This window comes from Phaseolus vulgaris, chromosome 3 (genome assembly GCF_000499845.2).
Source record: "Phaseolus vulgaris cultivar G19833 chromosome 3, P. vulgaris v2.0, whole genome shotgun sequence".
NCBI classification, from domain to species: Eukaryota; Viridiplantae; Streptophyta; class Magnoliopsida; order Fabales; family Fabaceae; genus Phaseolus; species Phaseolus vulgaris.
This window is the reverse complement of record NC_023757.2, coordinates 48,939,463-48,958,055: the sequence shown is the minus strand read 5'-3', so window position 1 is coordinate 48,958,055 and position 18,593 is coordinate 48,939,463. Positions and strand designations below refer to the sequence as shown.

The following is an 18,593-nucleotide window of genomic DNA, read 5'->3' as shown; positions in this document are numbered from 1 at the left end:
GAAGAGAATTGGAGAGAGAGAGAGAAAAAGAAGAAAATGAAAGGCACTGGTGGTGGGGGGGGCAAAGCTTCTGTTGGTGTTTTTTTTAAAAACACGCTGTTACATTATGCTTGTGTCCTTTCATAGACTTTTTTATATTTTGTTAACCGTTTCCAAGTTTCCATCTTTTCAGAATTCTTGTATTTTGCAGAAGATTTGCTTCCAATTCTGTTTGTGAGATATTGTAGATTTTATTTTCTCTTTCAGAATTTGTTTTCTGTTTTGGTTCAAGAAGCAACTTGGACTTTTGCATATTTGGCCCTTTCACAAAGGTAGATGCTTCCTCCGGATAATTTACTCTAAAAACACAAAATTAACAATAATAATAGTTAAGGCCCAAATAAACCCAATTATAAGAATATTAATTAAAACAATGGATTTATTTATTATTATAGTCCAATAATCTATGAATAAGGCTAGTGAGTGTGAATAAATATATGCTCGTCAATACCTCAATCCAACACACTCACTTTCTTCACAATTTTATTTCAAATCCTCACACATCTAATCTCTCAAATCCTCACATATTTCATCTCCAATCCAAACGCAACTTAAAACATTACTCATGTAAATGTTTGGTAAATGTTTGGGGTACAGGTAAATGTTTGGTCTTGGATTTTTGCAAAGTCCTGTTGTAATTCTTTTACGTACCCCAATTGGGTTTTGAACCCAGTGGATTGTATGAGCCTGGTTGTTTAATGCTTTCTTGAGTTTGGTTTGGTTGTTCATTTTTTAAGTTGGAAGGTGTCCCTTGGTAGGAGGTTGATAAAACACTAGTTCTTTATGTATAAGGGTTAGACCACCCCTAAAGTGGTTTCCATTTATTTATTTCTTATTGTTGATAAAAAAAAAAATTACTCATGTAACTATGCATGAACTTACTTGAAAAAAAATAGTGACATTGTGGATCCATACAAAATTGTTGAGAGTAAATTTTGATAAAATTAAATAAAATTAAAATAGAAATAATTGTAAAAAATTTAAGAAAAACTGTAAATTTCATAAAACTTAATAAAATAAATCAAAATTAATTTAAAAATCTATCACCTAATTAAAATTAAATATAAGATTGCACAGTACAATATGGCGAGAAAAGTAAGTTAAGTTACATTTAATTATTCAGCATTCTCGTAGGATTCTTTGTAAATTATCTAACATTATCATTACATCTAACAATATATATAAAAAAATTCACAATACAAGCCAAACATAAAGCAAAAATCAACACACATAATTGATTATTCACCACCGACTAATTAACCTTTAGAAAAGAAAACTCATAATCAATTTATATCTCTTTTCTCTATAACCCTCGAAATAAAGTAAAACTAATTTCGTATTTTCCCATATTTTTACGTAACTTTTCTCCTTTTTTCTCAACTGATGAACGACAATTTCATATATGAACATACACCATATTTTTGCCTCATTTTCTTCTGAGAACACTTGAGCAGACATAATATGTCCCACAATTTGATATTCGTATATAATACATTACTTGAAACAAATAAGCGATAAAGGGAAAAATTGAAAGAATGAGTATGTTAGGAGATGGGCTGCACGTCATTTGACTAAGAATCAGCGTCGTTCGCCGCGTGCAACTTGATGCTATGTTAATCCAAGTCATGTCATCACCAACCCATGCAAACGTGTAACTAATGGGTGCACCTTATCTTCCTAACAGTGCCCACTTGCAAGACAAACTCCACCTCCTGCATATCCATTCTCTGATAGTGATATAATTGGGTGCTAAGAATCAGAAAAAAAAAAAAACTTTATTAGGTATGATAGCGATACATGCATGTGACATGAACGAGAATGTTCCAACCATTTCAAGAATCCCTGTTTATTGACCAATAAACAAATATATATCTACACTCTTTCATTGCAATTTCAATTATATTTTACATAAATTTTTAGAAAATAAAGTTTGCATCAATTTACATTTGAAATGGTCGCTAGACTCCTCTTCCATCTCACACATAATGTATAAATTATTCTCGAGTTCTATTCTTTTCCTTATTAAATTATTCTTGGTGATTAACTTATTTTCCAATACCCTCTAAGCAATAACTTGGACCGAAGGCAAAACCTTAGTCTTCGAAAACTTTACATACACAGTATTGATCCCCCTTCATGCTCACCCCTAAAGAAAACATAAGTAGAAATTGACAAAGTAAGAATAAAACTCTTTGTCCTTCCAGACCCAGCCATCATCCAGATCCAACTCCAACCTCAGTCCTTTGAGTTCTTGAAGAAGTTGACTCTCTAAAGCCTTTTCCCACTTAAACAAGTTCCTTCTCCAAGCTAATTTCCACTCCCAGACTCCATCAACCCAATTCCCAAACTCAACCAACTTAGACCTAAAAGGAATGCTCAAAAAGCACAACCTTGGAAAAACCATTTTCAGGTCACCACACCTCGTCCAATTGTCTTCTCAGAAACTTATTAACTTCTCATTACCAATCTTCAACTTGAAACGATCTTCAAACCTCCTTTCCCAATTCTCCGAAGCCCAAACCCCCTTCAAATCTTTCCACCAAAGGGACACTTAGCAGTACTCCTTCGTTCCCTCAGACTTCTCCACCCTCCATATTTCGACTCAAGAATGTTCTTCCACGAATCGCTTGTCTGTCCCCAAACGCCAAATCAATTTCTCTAAAACTACTACTTTAAAAACTTTCAAATCAATAATACCAAGACCATGAACCTCACGATACTTGCATAAGAAACTCATTATTAGTAAAAACAACTAATAATAAAGTAATTGATATAAAATGTTTTATTATTACCTTTTGTTCATTTTTATTTTTATTCTTTTTCCTTTTTTTTAATGAGCACGTTCTTTTCTCTTTCTTTTTTTAGTCTGTCTCTTTCACCTTACTTTGTTATTGTAATCACTTGCTTTGTGTATCGTTCTTTTCTTTGAAAACATATTTTGGTTACACCACACCAGCTTGAAGTTAATGTCACCGGTGTTGCGTCGCAACCACCACCCTTAACTTCTGTTGCACTATCACCACTTGCAAAAGGTTATTATCATTACCATTTTCCTATCATTACTTCTAAAATATTATAATATTCGACTATTTATTTTATATTTTATAAATTAGATAAATATTAAATATTATTTTAATTATAAATTACTTTTAGTTGTCATACTTATATATTAATTAATAAATCTTAATATTTATTATTTTGATTGAATATTAAAAAATTATTTGATTGAAAAAAAAATTTATAGATCATTCAAATTATATGTTGAGAAATACATTAATGGAACTTAAAAATAAACTACATATAGTACATTATACTATACAAAAAAATTATTAATAATAATCAATTTTAGAAAAAAAAAATCTTATATTGATTAAATTTGATATTATTTTAATAATTAAAAAAATATTTGTATTATTATTATTAAGAATTTATAAAATAATTTTTAAATTGATATCTAAATTAGCTACCAAGATCTTAACTACTAATATTTTATATTTTAAATTAATTTTTAATAAAATATTAATAAAGGCTAATTTAAAATATAAAGTAGTAAGAACTAAAATCTTAATACCCAATAATTAAATACCGATGTAGAAATTATTTTAAAAAATTTATTATTAATAAAAATTATTTTAGATACTAATAATTTTTTTTAATTTACAAAATAATTTTTAATTTAATTAAAAAATAACTAATTATTTAGGTATGTAAAATTATAGTTTTTATTTAATAATTTTATTGTAATGTTAGTTAAAACTTGAAATATATATATATATAAACATTGTTTCCTCTACATTACCAATATTAAACTTTAACCATGTAGAAATGTATTTTGATTTAATATTATATTATTTTTATGCAATTTTAGGGAATATATAAAATCGATGTATCACTAATAGATGTTATACGATCCACTTTCTACAACATAGGTTAAAGTCCTATATAAAAAGGTTTTTCCCTTTTGTTGGATGATATCTATATTGATTCTCTATCTTATGTAAAATGTAAAAATTAATCGATATTAAAAATTCTATTTATAGTAGTGTAAACTAATTCCATCGATATTAAATTAACTTTTTTTATATATCACTCACTTAAATTTTTTAGGCTATATTTTTTTTATATTCATCCGCACAGTACACACAGATATAAAAAAAAAATTAAACTAACCCAATGTTAATAAATGTCATTATATTAAAAATATCTTTAATTTAATTTAAAATGTGAATATCATCTGCACATCATTATTTATACAAACAAAAAGAAGAGAGCTTAATTAAATAGTATATTTATTTCAAAATAAAATTAAATATTTTTTATATTTATCTCAAAAAAAAAAAAGACCAGCTAGAAGCCTATTTTACACTCAATCCATATCCTCTAAAAATTAGAACTGGATGAAATATAATTCTTTGCCCATCTAGCAAATGTAAAATTGAAGTCTTGTTCACACACACATTGATGTAAGCCCAGCCCAGAAGCACAAATACATACTTTTATCCTCTAGAGTTTACTTACAAAATACTAGTTTCAACAAATAACGTTTAAGTTTCTTATGAAATATAATTTTTTATGAGCAATTAAAAATTAAAATATTTAAGGAATGTTTTATTTCTTATAAAAAAAAACTACCCTAAAACTAGTGTTTCTAGATGAATAGGACTCAATATTTTTTAAGACCATTTTCATTCTCATAATAAACTTTTAAAGAACAAATGTATAGAGAAATATATGACTTTTTTTTTTTATCTTGAAACATGATGTAGATTCCTGAATGTTGAGTTTGATGTGAAAAAAACACTTTGTTTTTCAATCTATTGCAAGATTGATTTCGTCCCTGATATTTAAGATATAGCTTGACAAGATAGTTATTATTTGAGTACTAGATAACCTGAAGATGTGAAAGTTTTGCCTTTAGAAGTGTTTAAAAATGCTAAGGAAGCGATTTTGAACTTTTTTTTATTGTAAATTAGTTTCCTGCCTTCAAAATTTCTATTTTTTATTTGAAAAATATGTGTATAGATAGGATTTCATAAGTGTTAAAATTTCTCGAAATATTTTACTTTTTTAAATTTTATAAAAACATCCTTATACATTTTAAGACAATAATTATTAAAGAATAAAATTGAAATAAAAGTTTTAACATTGAAAACTAAAAGCATTAGCGAATATATGATATTTTATGATAAAATAACAACAGTTTGGTTTATAAGATTATTGTAAAAACTAAATTATTTTAATCATACAGAATTCATTATTAGTTTGCTGAAAAGAAGTTTTAAGATAAAAAATGTAAAAAAATAATCGTAAGTTACAAATTTTAGATTCATGTAAATAAAATTATTTTTGAGAATTGTTTTCACTAAAGTTGATGTTCCGAATATACAACTTATTGTCTAAATAAACGATTTTTTTATATAAAAATAGCTCACATTAGAAAGAAATAAAAAAACAACTTTTCTTAAGATGTTGTCAATAAGAAATGCATAGTGAATCTTTTCAATAAATAAACATATATAATAGAGGTTGAAAATACTTTGTTATCGCTTAAAAATAATAAACTAACTTTAAGAGAAAAATATCACATTGCTCAAAATATTCAAGGTTGAATTATAACACGTAGGTCCACCGGGGCAGATAGGACAATTAACAATCTTGTCTAGAATGGTTATTAATACATGTATAGTCAACAAAAATTTAATGATGATTTAGAATCATAATTTTATTTCCACACACATCCAAATTTATAGTTGTTATTTTGTGAGATATGACAATGATTATAGTGGCAATAATCATAGTATGTCTTTTAAATTTTTTTAAAAATACACTTTCAATTATACTTTTTCTTAAAATTATTATTCACGATAATATAGTAAGAATTAGGCTCAATTCCCTATCTAGCACCATTTACATCTTTATTTCCCTATCTAGCACCCTTTTATTTTTATTTCCCTATATAGTACCTTTTTGTTTTTATTTTCCTATCTAGCACTCTTTTATTTTTTATTTCCCTATCTACACCATTTTAAAAATAAATAAATAAATAATAAATTATTATTTTTTAATAATTTTAATTTTAAATGCATTAAAAATAAATATTTTTAATGTTTAAAATAATTAGAAATATAATTAATGAATAAATAAATGAGTTTTTACAAAATAAAAACAAAAAAGTAATAAATTAAAAATGTTTAGTTTAAAATTATTATTTTTAAAAATGAAGAAAATAAAAAATTAAACTCTACAACAACATAAAAGTTGAATTTATAAACATACATTAGTATTTATTTTTATTATTATTGATGATGTAATCATGTTAATTTCAAGTAAAAAATACAGGACATATTTATAAAAAAAAACAAAGTCAATTAGTATTAATTAACAGTGGACACATAAATAATATTGAAGTGTTTACCTAAATGCAAAATTCTACAAAAAACTAATACACATGTTACACTTAATGCTTAAAAATGAGACAAAAAAATAAGTATAGAAAATAAAAACAACAACAATAAAATAAAAACAAAAAATAGATATAAATAAAGAATGACAGAAAAAAAATAACAACTAAAAACATAAAAGATATAAAATAAAGGCAAAACAAAATAAGATAAAGATAAAAGATATAAAAAAAATTCAAACGAGATAAAGATAAGAGATATAAAGCGATATTAAATAAGCATATGTTGATCATAAAAAGGAAAATAAATAAAAGATGATCATTCATTTGATATTTTCTTCATAGCGGTACATTAAATAGTTTGTGCAAAATGAAACATAATTAATGACGAGAATTGCACAATCCAGTAATTTTTTTTATAATTTTAATTTTGAATGCATTAAAAAAAATATTTTTAGTATTTAAAATAGTTAGAAATATAATTAATGAATAAAAACATAAATAGAAATAAATAAAGAATGGCAGAAAAAATAATAATAACTAGAAACACATACTTATTTAGTATCGTCTTATATCTCTTATATTTATCTTGTTTTGATTTATTTGATTTTTTTTATATATTTTATCTTTATCTTATTTTGTTTTTCCTTTATTTTATACCTTTTATGTTTTTAGTTATTATTTTTAATTCTGCAATCTTTATTTATTTATTTATGGTTTTTGTTTTTATTTTATTGTTGTTTTTTTATTTTCTAGACTTATTTATTTTTGCATTTTTTTCTTCTCATTTTTAAGCATTAAGTGTAACATGTGTATTAGTTTTTTTTAGAATTTTGCATTTAGGTAAACACTTCAATATTATTTATGTGTCCACTATTAATTAATACTAATTGACTTTGTTTTTTTTTATAAATATGTCCTGTATTTTTTACTTGAAATTAACATGATTACATCATCAATAATAATAAAAATAAATACTAATGTATGTTTATAGATTCAACTTTTATGTTGTTGTAGAGTTTAATTTTTTATTTTGTTCATTTTAAAAAATAATAATTTTAAACTAAACATTTTTAATTTATTACTTTTTTGTTTTTATTTTGTAAAAACTCATTTATTTATTCATTAATTATATTTCTAATTATTTTAAACATTAAAAATATTTATTTTTTAATGCATTCAAAATTAAAATTATTAAAAAATAATAATTTATTATTTATTTATTTATTTTTAAAATGGTGCTAGATAGGGAAATAAAAAATAAAAGAGTGCTAGATAGGGAAATAAAAACAAAAGGGTGCTAGATAGGGAAATAAAAACAAAAGGGTGCTAGATAGGGAAATAAAGATGTAAATGGTGCTAGATAGGGAATTGAGCCTAAGAATTATGGTTTTGTATTTAATTATATATGAAAAAGACTTTTATCAATTATTTATTATCGCACTTAATTAAGATTTATCTTATTTTAGGTCATATAATATCACATGTTAAGATAAAATCATATCTTCGAATAAAATCATATGTTATAATTTTCATTCGTTTCGTCTCACTACTAGTTATTTTCATTAATAAGAATAACAATCTAGTAGCTCTTATACTTGATTTGGTGGAAGTCATGTCTAAAGTATTTCAAAAAGTTATAGATAACTTATAAAAATGAACAATTACAAAAATTTGGAATCATTGGTTGAGTGATCACTTATATCACTTAAGTGCACTAATGTTGTTTGAGCAACATTAACTTTAAAGGAGAGATAATTGATTTGACTTACTCTAGTGTTCTCTAATTGAATGGACAACCAAATCCAAAGTAAAAAAGAATGAATATTAACTCTCCCTTGCTCAAGTGTCACGTTGTTCTTTGAACAAAGTGACTTGGTTTGCAAGCCACTAAGTTTTAGAACCCTTTCCAAAATTTTGATATTCTATTGCTTAAATGACCACTTGTTACTTAAGCAGTGAGAATTTCAAAGGAGAGAGAATTGTTTTGACAATTCTCTCTTTTAGGTATCAAATTATATCTTGATCGATAAACATTATTATTTAATCAACCACGTGACACTTGAGCAATTATATTCAGTGCATGTAGTAATTATACATCACTTAAACGACATTTGAGTTATAGTTCAACACTAAAATGAGATATGAAAAAAAAATACAACAATCATTTTATACAATAATATCAATCTTAAAATTTCCAACATCTTTTAACTAATTAAAACATCTCACAATGCAAAACTACTCATCCAACCTAAAACTCTCCACTCAACATTGTAATTGAGCCAAAATAACACATATTCTATTTATTCATACCATTAATTAATCTAATTCAATATATATCCTATGCATACCAACTTCCCAATTTCAAAAAGAAAATAAAAAATGATAAAATCAATAGTAGAACACAAGAATGTTGTCTGTATATCTTAATCTATACATGGTTGATTGCTCAATGTAATCTATTCAAATAAAGAAGGATTGATTAACAAGAACTTTGGAAAAAGGGTCTAGAAAAATAAATATTTAAAAAAAAATGTTAGTTAAAATGAAAAATAAATTATTTTAAACTTATTTATAAACTTTTTCAAATATTTTTTATTTTTATTTACTTTAAAATAATATCTTTAATATAAATAAAACAGCTCTTACAACAATATTTAACCACATTATTAAAATAATTATTTAGTCCCTAAATATACCTGATATATTATTATCACTAAATTTAATTATATAGTATTTTAATCTATTAAATGTTAATACTTGTTTAAATTAATCACGAACATAAATAAGTTATATAAATTTAGAGAACAAATTGATAAATGTTGGATACGATAAATTATTTATAAAATTTTATTCGAACTACTCTCAGGAGAGAACAAATTAAGATTTTATTCTTTCATAATTCCCTCTTTCACTTATACCCTACATGTTTCATAGAATGTCAAACCATATTATTACTGCAAATTTAACTTAATCGACCCTCTGCAAAGGTCATGCACAATTAATCCATTGTTAAGAACGTTAGATGCATTAAAAAATAGTTATAGTACCTGTGAGCTTTGTTTAATATTTGTTAGTTGAGGAATGGTAGCTACAACTTCAGCCCCAAAACCAATCAATTCCCTCTTTTTCGTAAAAAGGAATACATAAATAAAAAACAATGAAATTAGAAAATATATGTAAAAATAGATTAAAAAAACAAAGTTAAATAAAAATAAGGAAGAAATATTGTTACTGACAGACTTAAAGTAAGTTACTATGTTTAATAATTTTAATAAATTGATGTCACTAATATTTATAAAATGTAAGTACATTTGGAGCTTTTACTTAAAATATATCTGTATAAAAAAACAGTAATAGAGATTAGAATTTATTTTTATCCATATTCAATACTTTTGTGTGGTGCACAGTGCATTTTTTTACTCGTACTTACGTAGGCCTGGTGAAATTAGATATAAGGAAATAATAAGCTACTAAACGCGGACCTTTTTTCCAGCCATCTAATTTTAATTTTTTTTATATTTAACTTAAAGTATCTTCGGCAAGGTAGGAGTATCTTTAAATTTAGAAAAAAATAATTAAATTTTAATATAATATATTTGTTTGTCTTTTTCTTTTATGTATTTTATTTTATTTAAGTATGAGTTTCAATCTTAATTGGAGGAAAATTTTAGGACTTTTCACTTTCTCCTCAATTTATTGGGATCTCCCCGAGGGAAAAGAAACAATACATTGATATCAACAAATTATATAAAAAAAATTTGGTTATATTATTATTTTTAATATACTTATTATTATTAATATAATTTATACATATTAATATAATTAATATTAATAATAATAAAATAAATTATATTCATATTATTAATATTTATTAATATTATTCGTATTATTCATATTATTAATATTATTAATATTATTAATAATATTATTATTAATATTATTATTAATATTAATATTAATATTATAATTAATATTATTATTAATATTATATTAATATTATTAATATTATATTCATATTATTAATGTTAATATTTTTAATATTGTTAGTATTTTTAATATTTTTAATATTGTTAATGTTATTAATATTTTTAATATTGTTAAGATTTTTAATATTATTAATATTTTTAATATTGTTAATATTTTTAATATTTTTATTATTATTAATATAATAAGCATAATAAAAATTATAATAATATTAAAGAATTTGTTTGGTTTAGTGGTTAAATTTTTTCTAGTTACTAAAGTAACCTAGTTTCTCACTAATTTTAATAAGAAAGTATTGAATTGCTTTTATGCCCATAAGTGTGAGATTTTGAATAAAAAGAAATATAAGGTGTTAGTTTTTGTTTGTGATCATTAGAAACTGTCTTCTATTAATATTAGATTTTCATTATGTAATAATTGTTAAAACTTATAAAGATCTACATAAATTTTCAAAACATAGTAATATTTAAAACTCGTGGTATTATTATGAACTATAACATTTAGTTAAAATAATATCTCATAATTCATAATTCAACAATTACATGTTATTATATAAAAATATTATAAAAAATTAAAAAACAAAAGTAACCAAATCAAACTCATGCTACATATAGACAAGTTACCTCAACATTCTTAATTATTTCATTATAATCATTTACATTCAAGTATCTTAAATTAATATTTACTTTTTAACTTTTCTCAATTATAATATCTTTATTTCTAAAGATGTGTTATCAAATTTAATTTATAAAGAATTAACACATGGACCCAATAAGACACATCTACCATGGAGAATTAGATATCTTTAAAGAATTTAAAGTGCTTATCATTACAAGAAAATCATGAAATAAAAAACAATTTTTAGAGACCAAAATAATTAGTTGTAATAGTAACTAAATTAGAAACCATTTTAGAAACTAAAAAAAAAAATTGTTTTCTAAATTAGTTTCTATTATTGTTAAATAGATCCTAAATTGGTATCTAATTAGCAACCAAAGTTTTAACTACCAATTATTTAGTTTTTAAATTTGGTCTCTAAAAACTTGGTTGCTAATTAGATACCAATTTAGAAACTATTTAGCAATAATAGAAACTTATTTAGAAACCAATATTTGTTTTAATTTCTAAAATGGTCTCTAATTTAGTTACTATTGCAACTAATTATTTTGGTTTTTAAAAATTGGTTTCTATTTCATGATTTTCTTGTAATGTATCTTATTTCTCAAATACTTGTGGGGTGCAGGAAGAAAAACTTAAGGGTACAGGAAGAAACTCTCAGATAATTTATTCTACTTTATTATAACCATATTCTATTATTGGTCCAAGGTCCAAAACTTATAGAGATATTAAACAACGAGATAAGAGATGGAAAAGAGAGGAGAGTGGAGACAGGGATGAAAAGTCACATTCTTTTTTCTAAATGTTCATGCATTGAATTTTCTTTTAAATTCCTTTTTTCCTTTTCTTTTATAAAACCAAAATACTCAATTTATTAAGGTGATTTAAAAAATGTGTTTTACTCAACCTTTGTTTTTAAGGAAAGACGTACAAGCTAAAAAAAATAGTAAAGCAAATGATATTCTAATTATTTCAACGAAGAAGGAATCATAATCATTTAATAATTAGCCCCTTACAGTGTATACATAAGAAAAAGAGGCAAATAAGGACTGTAATAAATTATATAGTAAAAAATAGTGATAAATATATCCTTCATTCCTTCCAAGTGTTGGATTTAAATTACTTTTTACCTTTTCAAAGTTTAAGCTGACACTAATTTTTTTATTAACCATATAATTATTTCATTTATTTAAAATAATTTATATTTATGTAGATATTGTGAAATAAAAATGAAAAAAAGTATGATAATTATTTTGTTTGTAGTTTGTAGCTAAAAATGTTGGAAATAGACCAGAAATAACGTAGGCCTAAAAACAGTAGAGTGTGGGGATAGATTGAGGAAAAGACTGAGAAATGAATTGATTTTACGAGAAAACTGTTCCATCCACTTATTTTGGGACCCAGTCGGAAACTACCATGCACTTTCCTTGCACCAACAACATGAGTTACGTAATCTTTATTCACATTTGGTTCTGCCCCCTCACCCACTTTCACAGCAACTCCATATCCATCACAGAACATAACACGTCTCAATCCTTTTCTCTGCCTCTTTCATTCTATTAAAACCTTTTCTCTGCCTCTTTCATTCTATTAAAACCTACTTCTACCCTCTCACTCCATATTCCATAACACTCTAATGGCTACTGATAGAATTTTCAAGCCTTCCAAGTGGTTCTCCAACAAAACTCTTAAGTTAAGCCTTCATCGCCCAACATCAAGATCCTCCAACTCATCATCACACTCATCAAATGCTTCTCCACGTTCCCCCATGTCAACATGCACAACCCCAAAGAAGAAAGAGGTAAACGGCCTCACGGAAGCTTTTCATCACTTGGATGGTGATGGAGATGGGAAAATCTCTGCCTATGATCTAAGGTCGTATTTTGGGTCCATTGGGGAGCACATGTCTCATGAGGAGGTTGAAGGGGTGATCCATGACCTCGATTCCGATGGGGATAACATGTTGGACTTGCAGGATTTCACCAAGCTGATGAAGAGGGGTGGTGGTGATGGCGATGAGGGGGATCTAAGAAAGGCTTTTGAGATGTTTGTGTGGGAGAAAGAAGGGTGCGGTTGCATCACCCCAAAGGGGTTGCAGAGGATGTTGCACCGTCTTGGAGATGACAGATCCTATGATGAGTGTGTTGCCATGATCGGTGCCTTTGACATTGATCACAATGGTGTCCTTGATTTCGATGAGTTTTACCAAATGATGGCTTAGTCAATAATCCCTTCATTTCTATGTGCTGTGCCTCTTTTTCATTTCAATCCAAACCGATTGCAGAGTTTAATGGATGATGTTTCAGAACTTCAAGTTTAAATTTAATGTAAATATGTAGATGGAGGCCATTCCAGCCACTACTTGTTCTATTCTGAAATAAGGCACGTTTTATACTCATTCTTAAGTGGTAATAGATTTTTGTTTTCTTTTCACCAATATACTTTAAAGACTAAATTATGTTTTTGTCTTTTATTTTATTTTTTTCCTTCATCTTTTAAAAATTTATTTTGGTTTTATAACTTTTATATTTGGATCAATTTTACCCTTCAAAATATTTATTTTTTCAATTTTGAATCCATTTTTGACTAATGTATACGACACGAAATTTGTTTCATTAGATTCCTCTACATAAAAACTATAGAATCGAACTGATGTTCGAACAAGAAATAGTATAAAAAATGTGAAAGTTAAGCAAGAGAACGAGTGTAAAGTAACTGAAAAATATAGTATTAGATTATTTTTTTTTCACCACTACTGATACGTGACTTACTTTTTCTTGGTCATAGTTATTTTTTAACATTTGGTGAGTTTCGTTGATAAATCTAATGAGACAATTTTCACTACTCTAAAAAATGGTTCAAAATTACAACTCAAAATAAATAAATAAACGACCACTATTTTAAAAATATTAAATTGGTCTAAATTTAAAAGATAAATAACCCATATGAATTTAAAAAATTATTTTTATTAAAGGAGTAAAAGTTTAATTCAATCCATTTTAAACTAATGGTATTTTTATCAAGTTCAACCTAGGATATTCGTCTATACAAATAGAAGGTGTTAACCATGAAAAATATTGCCAACACATATTATCACACGGTTTTTTGAATATATTCTTATTATTAACTAAATTTATTCAAAATTATAAAAGTTTATTACTCTTATTTTTTATTTAATGAGTCCTTTTATGATTTATAGTTTTTAACACTCAAATATTCATCTTAATTATGCTGAATAAATTAATCGCTAAAGGATTTGAAGCTCATCTGAAGAAAAAAAATGGTTGCAAGGCATCCATTGTATTTTTACCATTTAAAGCTAAAGCAAGGTGATGATAACATATGCACCAAAACTGAAGAAAATAACATGCAATGTCGGCTTTAATTGATTAGTTTTTTTTTTTTATCGTATTATAAGAATGAAACGTATTTTTATTTTTAAAAAAAAGTGATTTGATATTCTCATAAAGCTGAGTTTCAACTTCTAAGAATTAATTTAACCGAATCTTTTGTGAAGATCCACAGAATATTCATCTGCAGAAAATTTTGAGGCTAAGTTAGAAAAACTAGAAAAAAAACCTGTTGAATATAAGTAAAGGTAATAAGAGAATCGAAAAATACTTTCTATAAAATTAATTTGTATTTATAAATTTTTAAATCTAGGATGAAATATTTTTAAAATATTTAAAGTAAATAAATAATATATATATATATATATAATCACTCGATCAATTATAATCATATATATTTCATAAATATTCCAAATATATTTAAAATAAACCAGTTTAAGCTTTTTTTTTTTAATTATTAGCATAATTCATAGACAAATATTTATATGATAAACACTTATTCATTCAAAAATGAATTACTAGTTAGGTAATTTTCTGATAAAAAAAAGTATTATTCTTAGGTAATTTAACTATAAGAAAAATAGTATACTCTTTTTTATGATGATTTAAAATTGTCGTTACAATTGTAGACCACAATTCAAAAGCATTTGCTGGACATGTGAGCCATGTGCTAATAATGATTTACATTAAACATTATTGAGAAACTGGAACCAAAATCGAAATATTGAAAAAGTTATTCTATTTTTCATAGTAGAATTTGGGTATTTTTTTTATTGCTTTTAAATTTAAAAACAAACAAATTATTTTTTGTGATTTTCAATACAATTCCATCACAGTTTTTTATTTATTGTTTTTTTGACTAATGTTCTATTTGAACTTATTGTAAAGTTTGAAAAACACAGCTTTAATTTAAAACGGAGTCGCTGTTTTCTTTGTCAAAATAATTGCGAGTTCAAAGTTTGTTGCACCACTAAATTTAAATTATATGGTCCCACGATAAGGTTATCGTATTCACTTGAAGGACTAAAAGGAATTATTGTCATCGCATTCCGATGGAAGTTTACCTTCACTGAGAAGGAAAAAATATGGGTTTAAATCCTTTTTTATTATAAATTTATAGATGTTAAGAATTTCATTGATAAAAAAAATTATTGTTTATTAATATTGTTGTTAAATCAGAACTAATTTTTTTTTTCGACTTAGATACAAAATGGATACTTACGAAAGTAATAAACAGATAATAAAATGATATCGAGAACTTTTAACGTGAAAAACCTCCAAAGTAAAACTCGCGGCACATAGTCTAGAAAATGTTCCTATTATGAAAGTATGATTACAATATTTGTTTCTATCACCTTATAAGGATAACACTAAATCTTACACAACAATGATGAAATACAATGTCTCTCTAGCATCTAACTAGGATTTCTAATCTCACACTATGGTGAATATTCAATGGATTAATTATCAATATTCATTGATCATGGTTCTAATTAAAATAAGGAAGGATTCCTATCAATTCTTAAGTGATGACTTATGTTTGAGAGACTCATAAATGTTTTATATATTTATATAATAGAACATTAACCTTGCATTTTAATTTTATTTAGTATATCATTAATATTGCCTTTTTTTTAGTTAGAACTTTGTTTTGATAAAAAATTATACTAATCTAATTACTAATTATGAGTAGATTTAATGTTTTAAATCTTTGAACATGTTGTTATGTATTGTTGTAATGACATGGATTAAACCTCAAGTTAGGGGACGTGTGGACCGATTGGAAATGGTCATAATTAATTTGACTTTTAGTCTCATTGGCTTACGTCTAAGGCTAATAGGCTTTAGTGATATGGGCCAAGCCTGATGAGATATATTTAGGGGTCATTTGTCGATCTTATTTTAAAGGGTTTTTATGCCACATTAAGAATAAATCATGAAAATTCTGAGTAATCAGCATAGAAGTGAATGAGAGCATCTATGAGAAAGATGCGCCAGTTATAAGACCAGGCACAACGGAAGCAAAGAGAGGGAACAATATATATACCGAAGAAGATGCTAGTGAAGAGGGATCACACACTAATTAAGAGTGTTCTAGGTCTAAAGTTATCACGACTCTTGTCTGGAACAATTGTATTTTGTTTTAGAAACTAAAAGAATTGAAGAAATTTGATAAGTTTTAAAAAGCATGTTTTTTTTTGGAAGCAAAATTTTGAGCTTTAAAGTAAAAATAATTATTTTGATTGTTAAAAGTTTTTAGACTTGTGCTAAAGGACTCTAAAGTGAAATTGAACATGAGACTTTTTAAGACCGAAGGTGAATACTAAACTGCATAACAAATTGTCAATTTTTGGTGGAAGATAATGTAAGAAATTATGTAAATTAATTTCTATAAAGTGACTCACATGACTTAGAGTTTGGGCTTTGGGCCCAAATATGATTTAATAATAATAATAGAATTAAAGGCCCATTGGTTAATGTAAGAAACATATATCTGATGATATACCTAATGAAAACCTACATCTGATGGAGATTGGGTACTAAAAGCTATAGGGTTCTGTCTCTGCAAATAATAGTTGTCTCACTGCAAAGTGTGTGACAAGTACGGAATTGCTAAGATGCGAAGAGATAGATTGGGATAAAGGAGATAAAGTAACTGCTCAATTAGGATCACTCATGAATCAAGGTAAGTGTCTATTCCTTCTTGATTGTATGATTGTGTGAGAATCATGATATGATAAGATCTATATGTGAACACATTATTGTATGTGTTCAATTTACCATGTTTTAAACTTACATGTGGTATCAGAGCATGGTTGCTCATTTTTGTGATTCTCCATTAAAGTTTTTCCAAAATTGAAGAACCCTAATTTAAAAATATTCCCAATTTAAGAATCCTAATTTAAAATTTAGGATTTATAGATTAAGGTTTTCATTCCTCTATAACAGATCCCTAATTGTCCTAAACCATCCAAAATCAAAGAACCCTAATTTTTAAAAATAATCACAATTGAAGAATCCTAATTTTAAAATTAGGGTTTATGGATTAAGGTTTTCATTAACAGACCACTAATCTGCACCCAACGCCATTAACGGCGTTAACACCCTGCACCTCTGAACCCATTATTGGAGTCGCTGCCGGCGCGAAACCGCAAGCCACCGTTGCTCAAGTTTTTCTCCGCCACTGCTCTTCCCGGCATGGTGGTTCGTTGGTTAGCGCGGTGGTTTCAATTGTTAGTGGATAGGGATTACACACTAATTAAGAGTACACTTATTATTGATTATACTAAATGTTATATTATAAGTCTAAAGTCGTCACGACTCTTGTATGGAACAATAGAAACCGGAATAATTGAAGAAATTTGATAAGTTTTAAAAACCACAAAGCAAAATTTTGAGCTTTGAAGTAAAAATAATTATTTTGATTGTTAAAAGTTTTTAGACTTGTGCTAAAGTACTCTAAAGTGAAATTGAACATGAGACTTTTTAAGACTGAGGGTGAATACTAAACTGCATAACAAATTGTCAATTTTTTAATGTCTAGCGTGGAAGATAAAACTCAGAAAATGGGAAAGTTTTATGTAGCTTTAATGAGTTATGAGTTTATATAAAAAGGCTTTGAGTATTTTAAGGGTTTATGTGCCATGAGTTTAAATTTAGATTTTTTTTGGAATAGAAACTTATTATGAAATAGATAGAAGTTTGGAAAACTTCCCTTGTGCTTTCATAACTTCTTAATCAAGTTTTTTCATTTTTTTTTTATAATTTCTTCATCTTCTTTTGTTTGAGTTACATTTCTTTTTTTCATTGAGATAGTGTTTATATATATAATATCATCTTCATCAGTATTCAATATTATTATTGGTTATTTTTTTATATTTTATAACAACTCTAATATTCATGTAGAAAATCACTTATGTTTTTGTCTTTGTAAATATGTATGAAGAAATTCAGCTATCTATAATTTATGTTTTATTTGTATTGGAACAGGGGTGAAAAGGCAAAAAAAGAAAAAAGAATAAAAAAGAATATTGTTTAGATTGAAAAAAAGGTAAATCGATTTCAATGGAAAGAAAAAGTGAATCTATTCGAATGGAGAATAATTTGAAAGTTCGTAATAGATAGGATTAATATCACTGATAAAATTATGTTATATGAAAAATAACATGTTATTGATTTTTTATTAAAATGTATAATTT

General features: G+C 25.6%; 1 protein-coding gene across 1 annotated transcript; it reads left to right on the top strand.

The window, feature by feature from the left end:
• Nucleotides 1–12,465: 12,465 nt before the first annotated feature.
• Nucleotides 12,466–13,442, top strand: LOC137808367 (probable calcium-binding protein CML41). Its single transcript, XM_068609442.1, has one exon. The coding sequence runs from the start codon at nucleotides 12,681–12,683 to the stop codon at nucleotides 13,263–13,265; it is 585 nt and encodes a 194-aa protein (XP_068465543.1). The 5' UTR covers nucleotides 12,466–12,680; the 3' UTR covers nucleotides 13,266–13,442.
• Nucleotides 13,443–18,593: the final 5,151 nt, after the last annotated feature.

Excerpts from the sequence above, each read along its gene's own strand:
- LOC137808367 (XM_068609442.1), top strand. The coding sequence starts at position 12,681 with ATGGCTACTGATAGAATTTTCAAGCCTTCCAAGTGGTTCTCCAACAAA.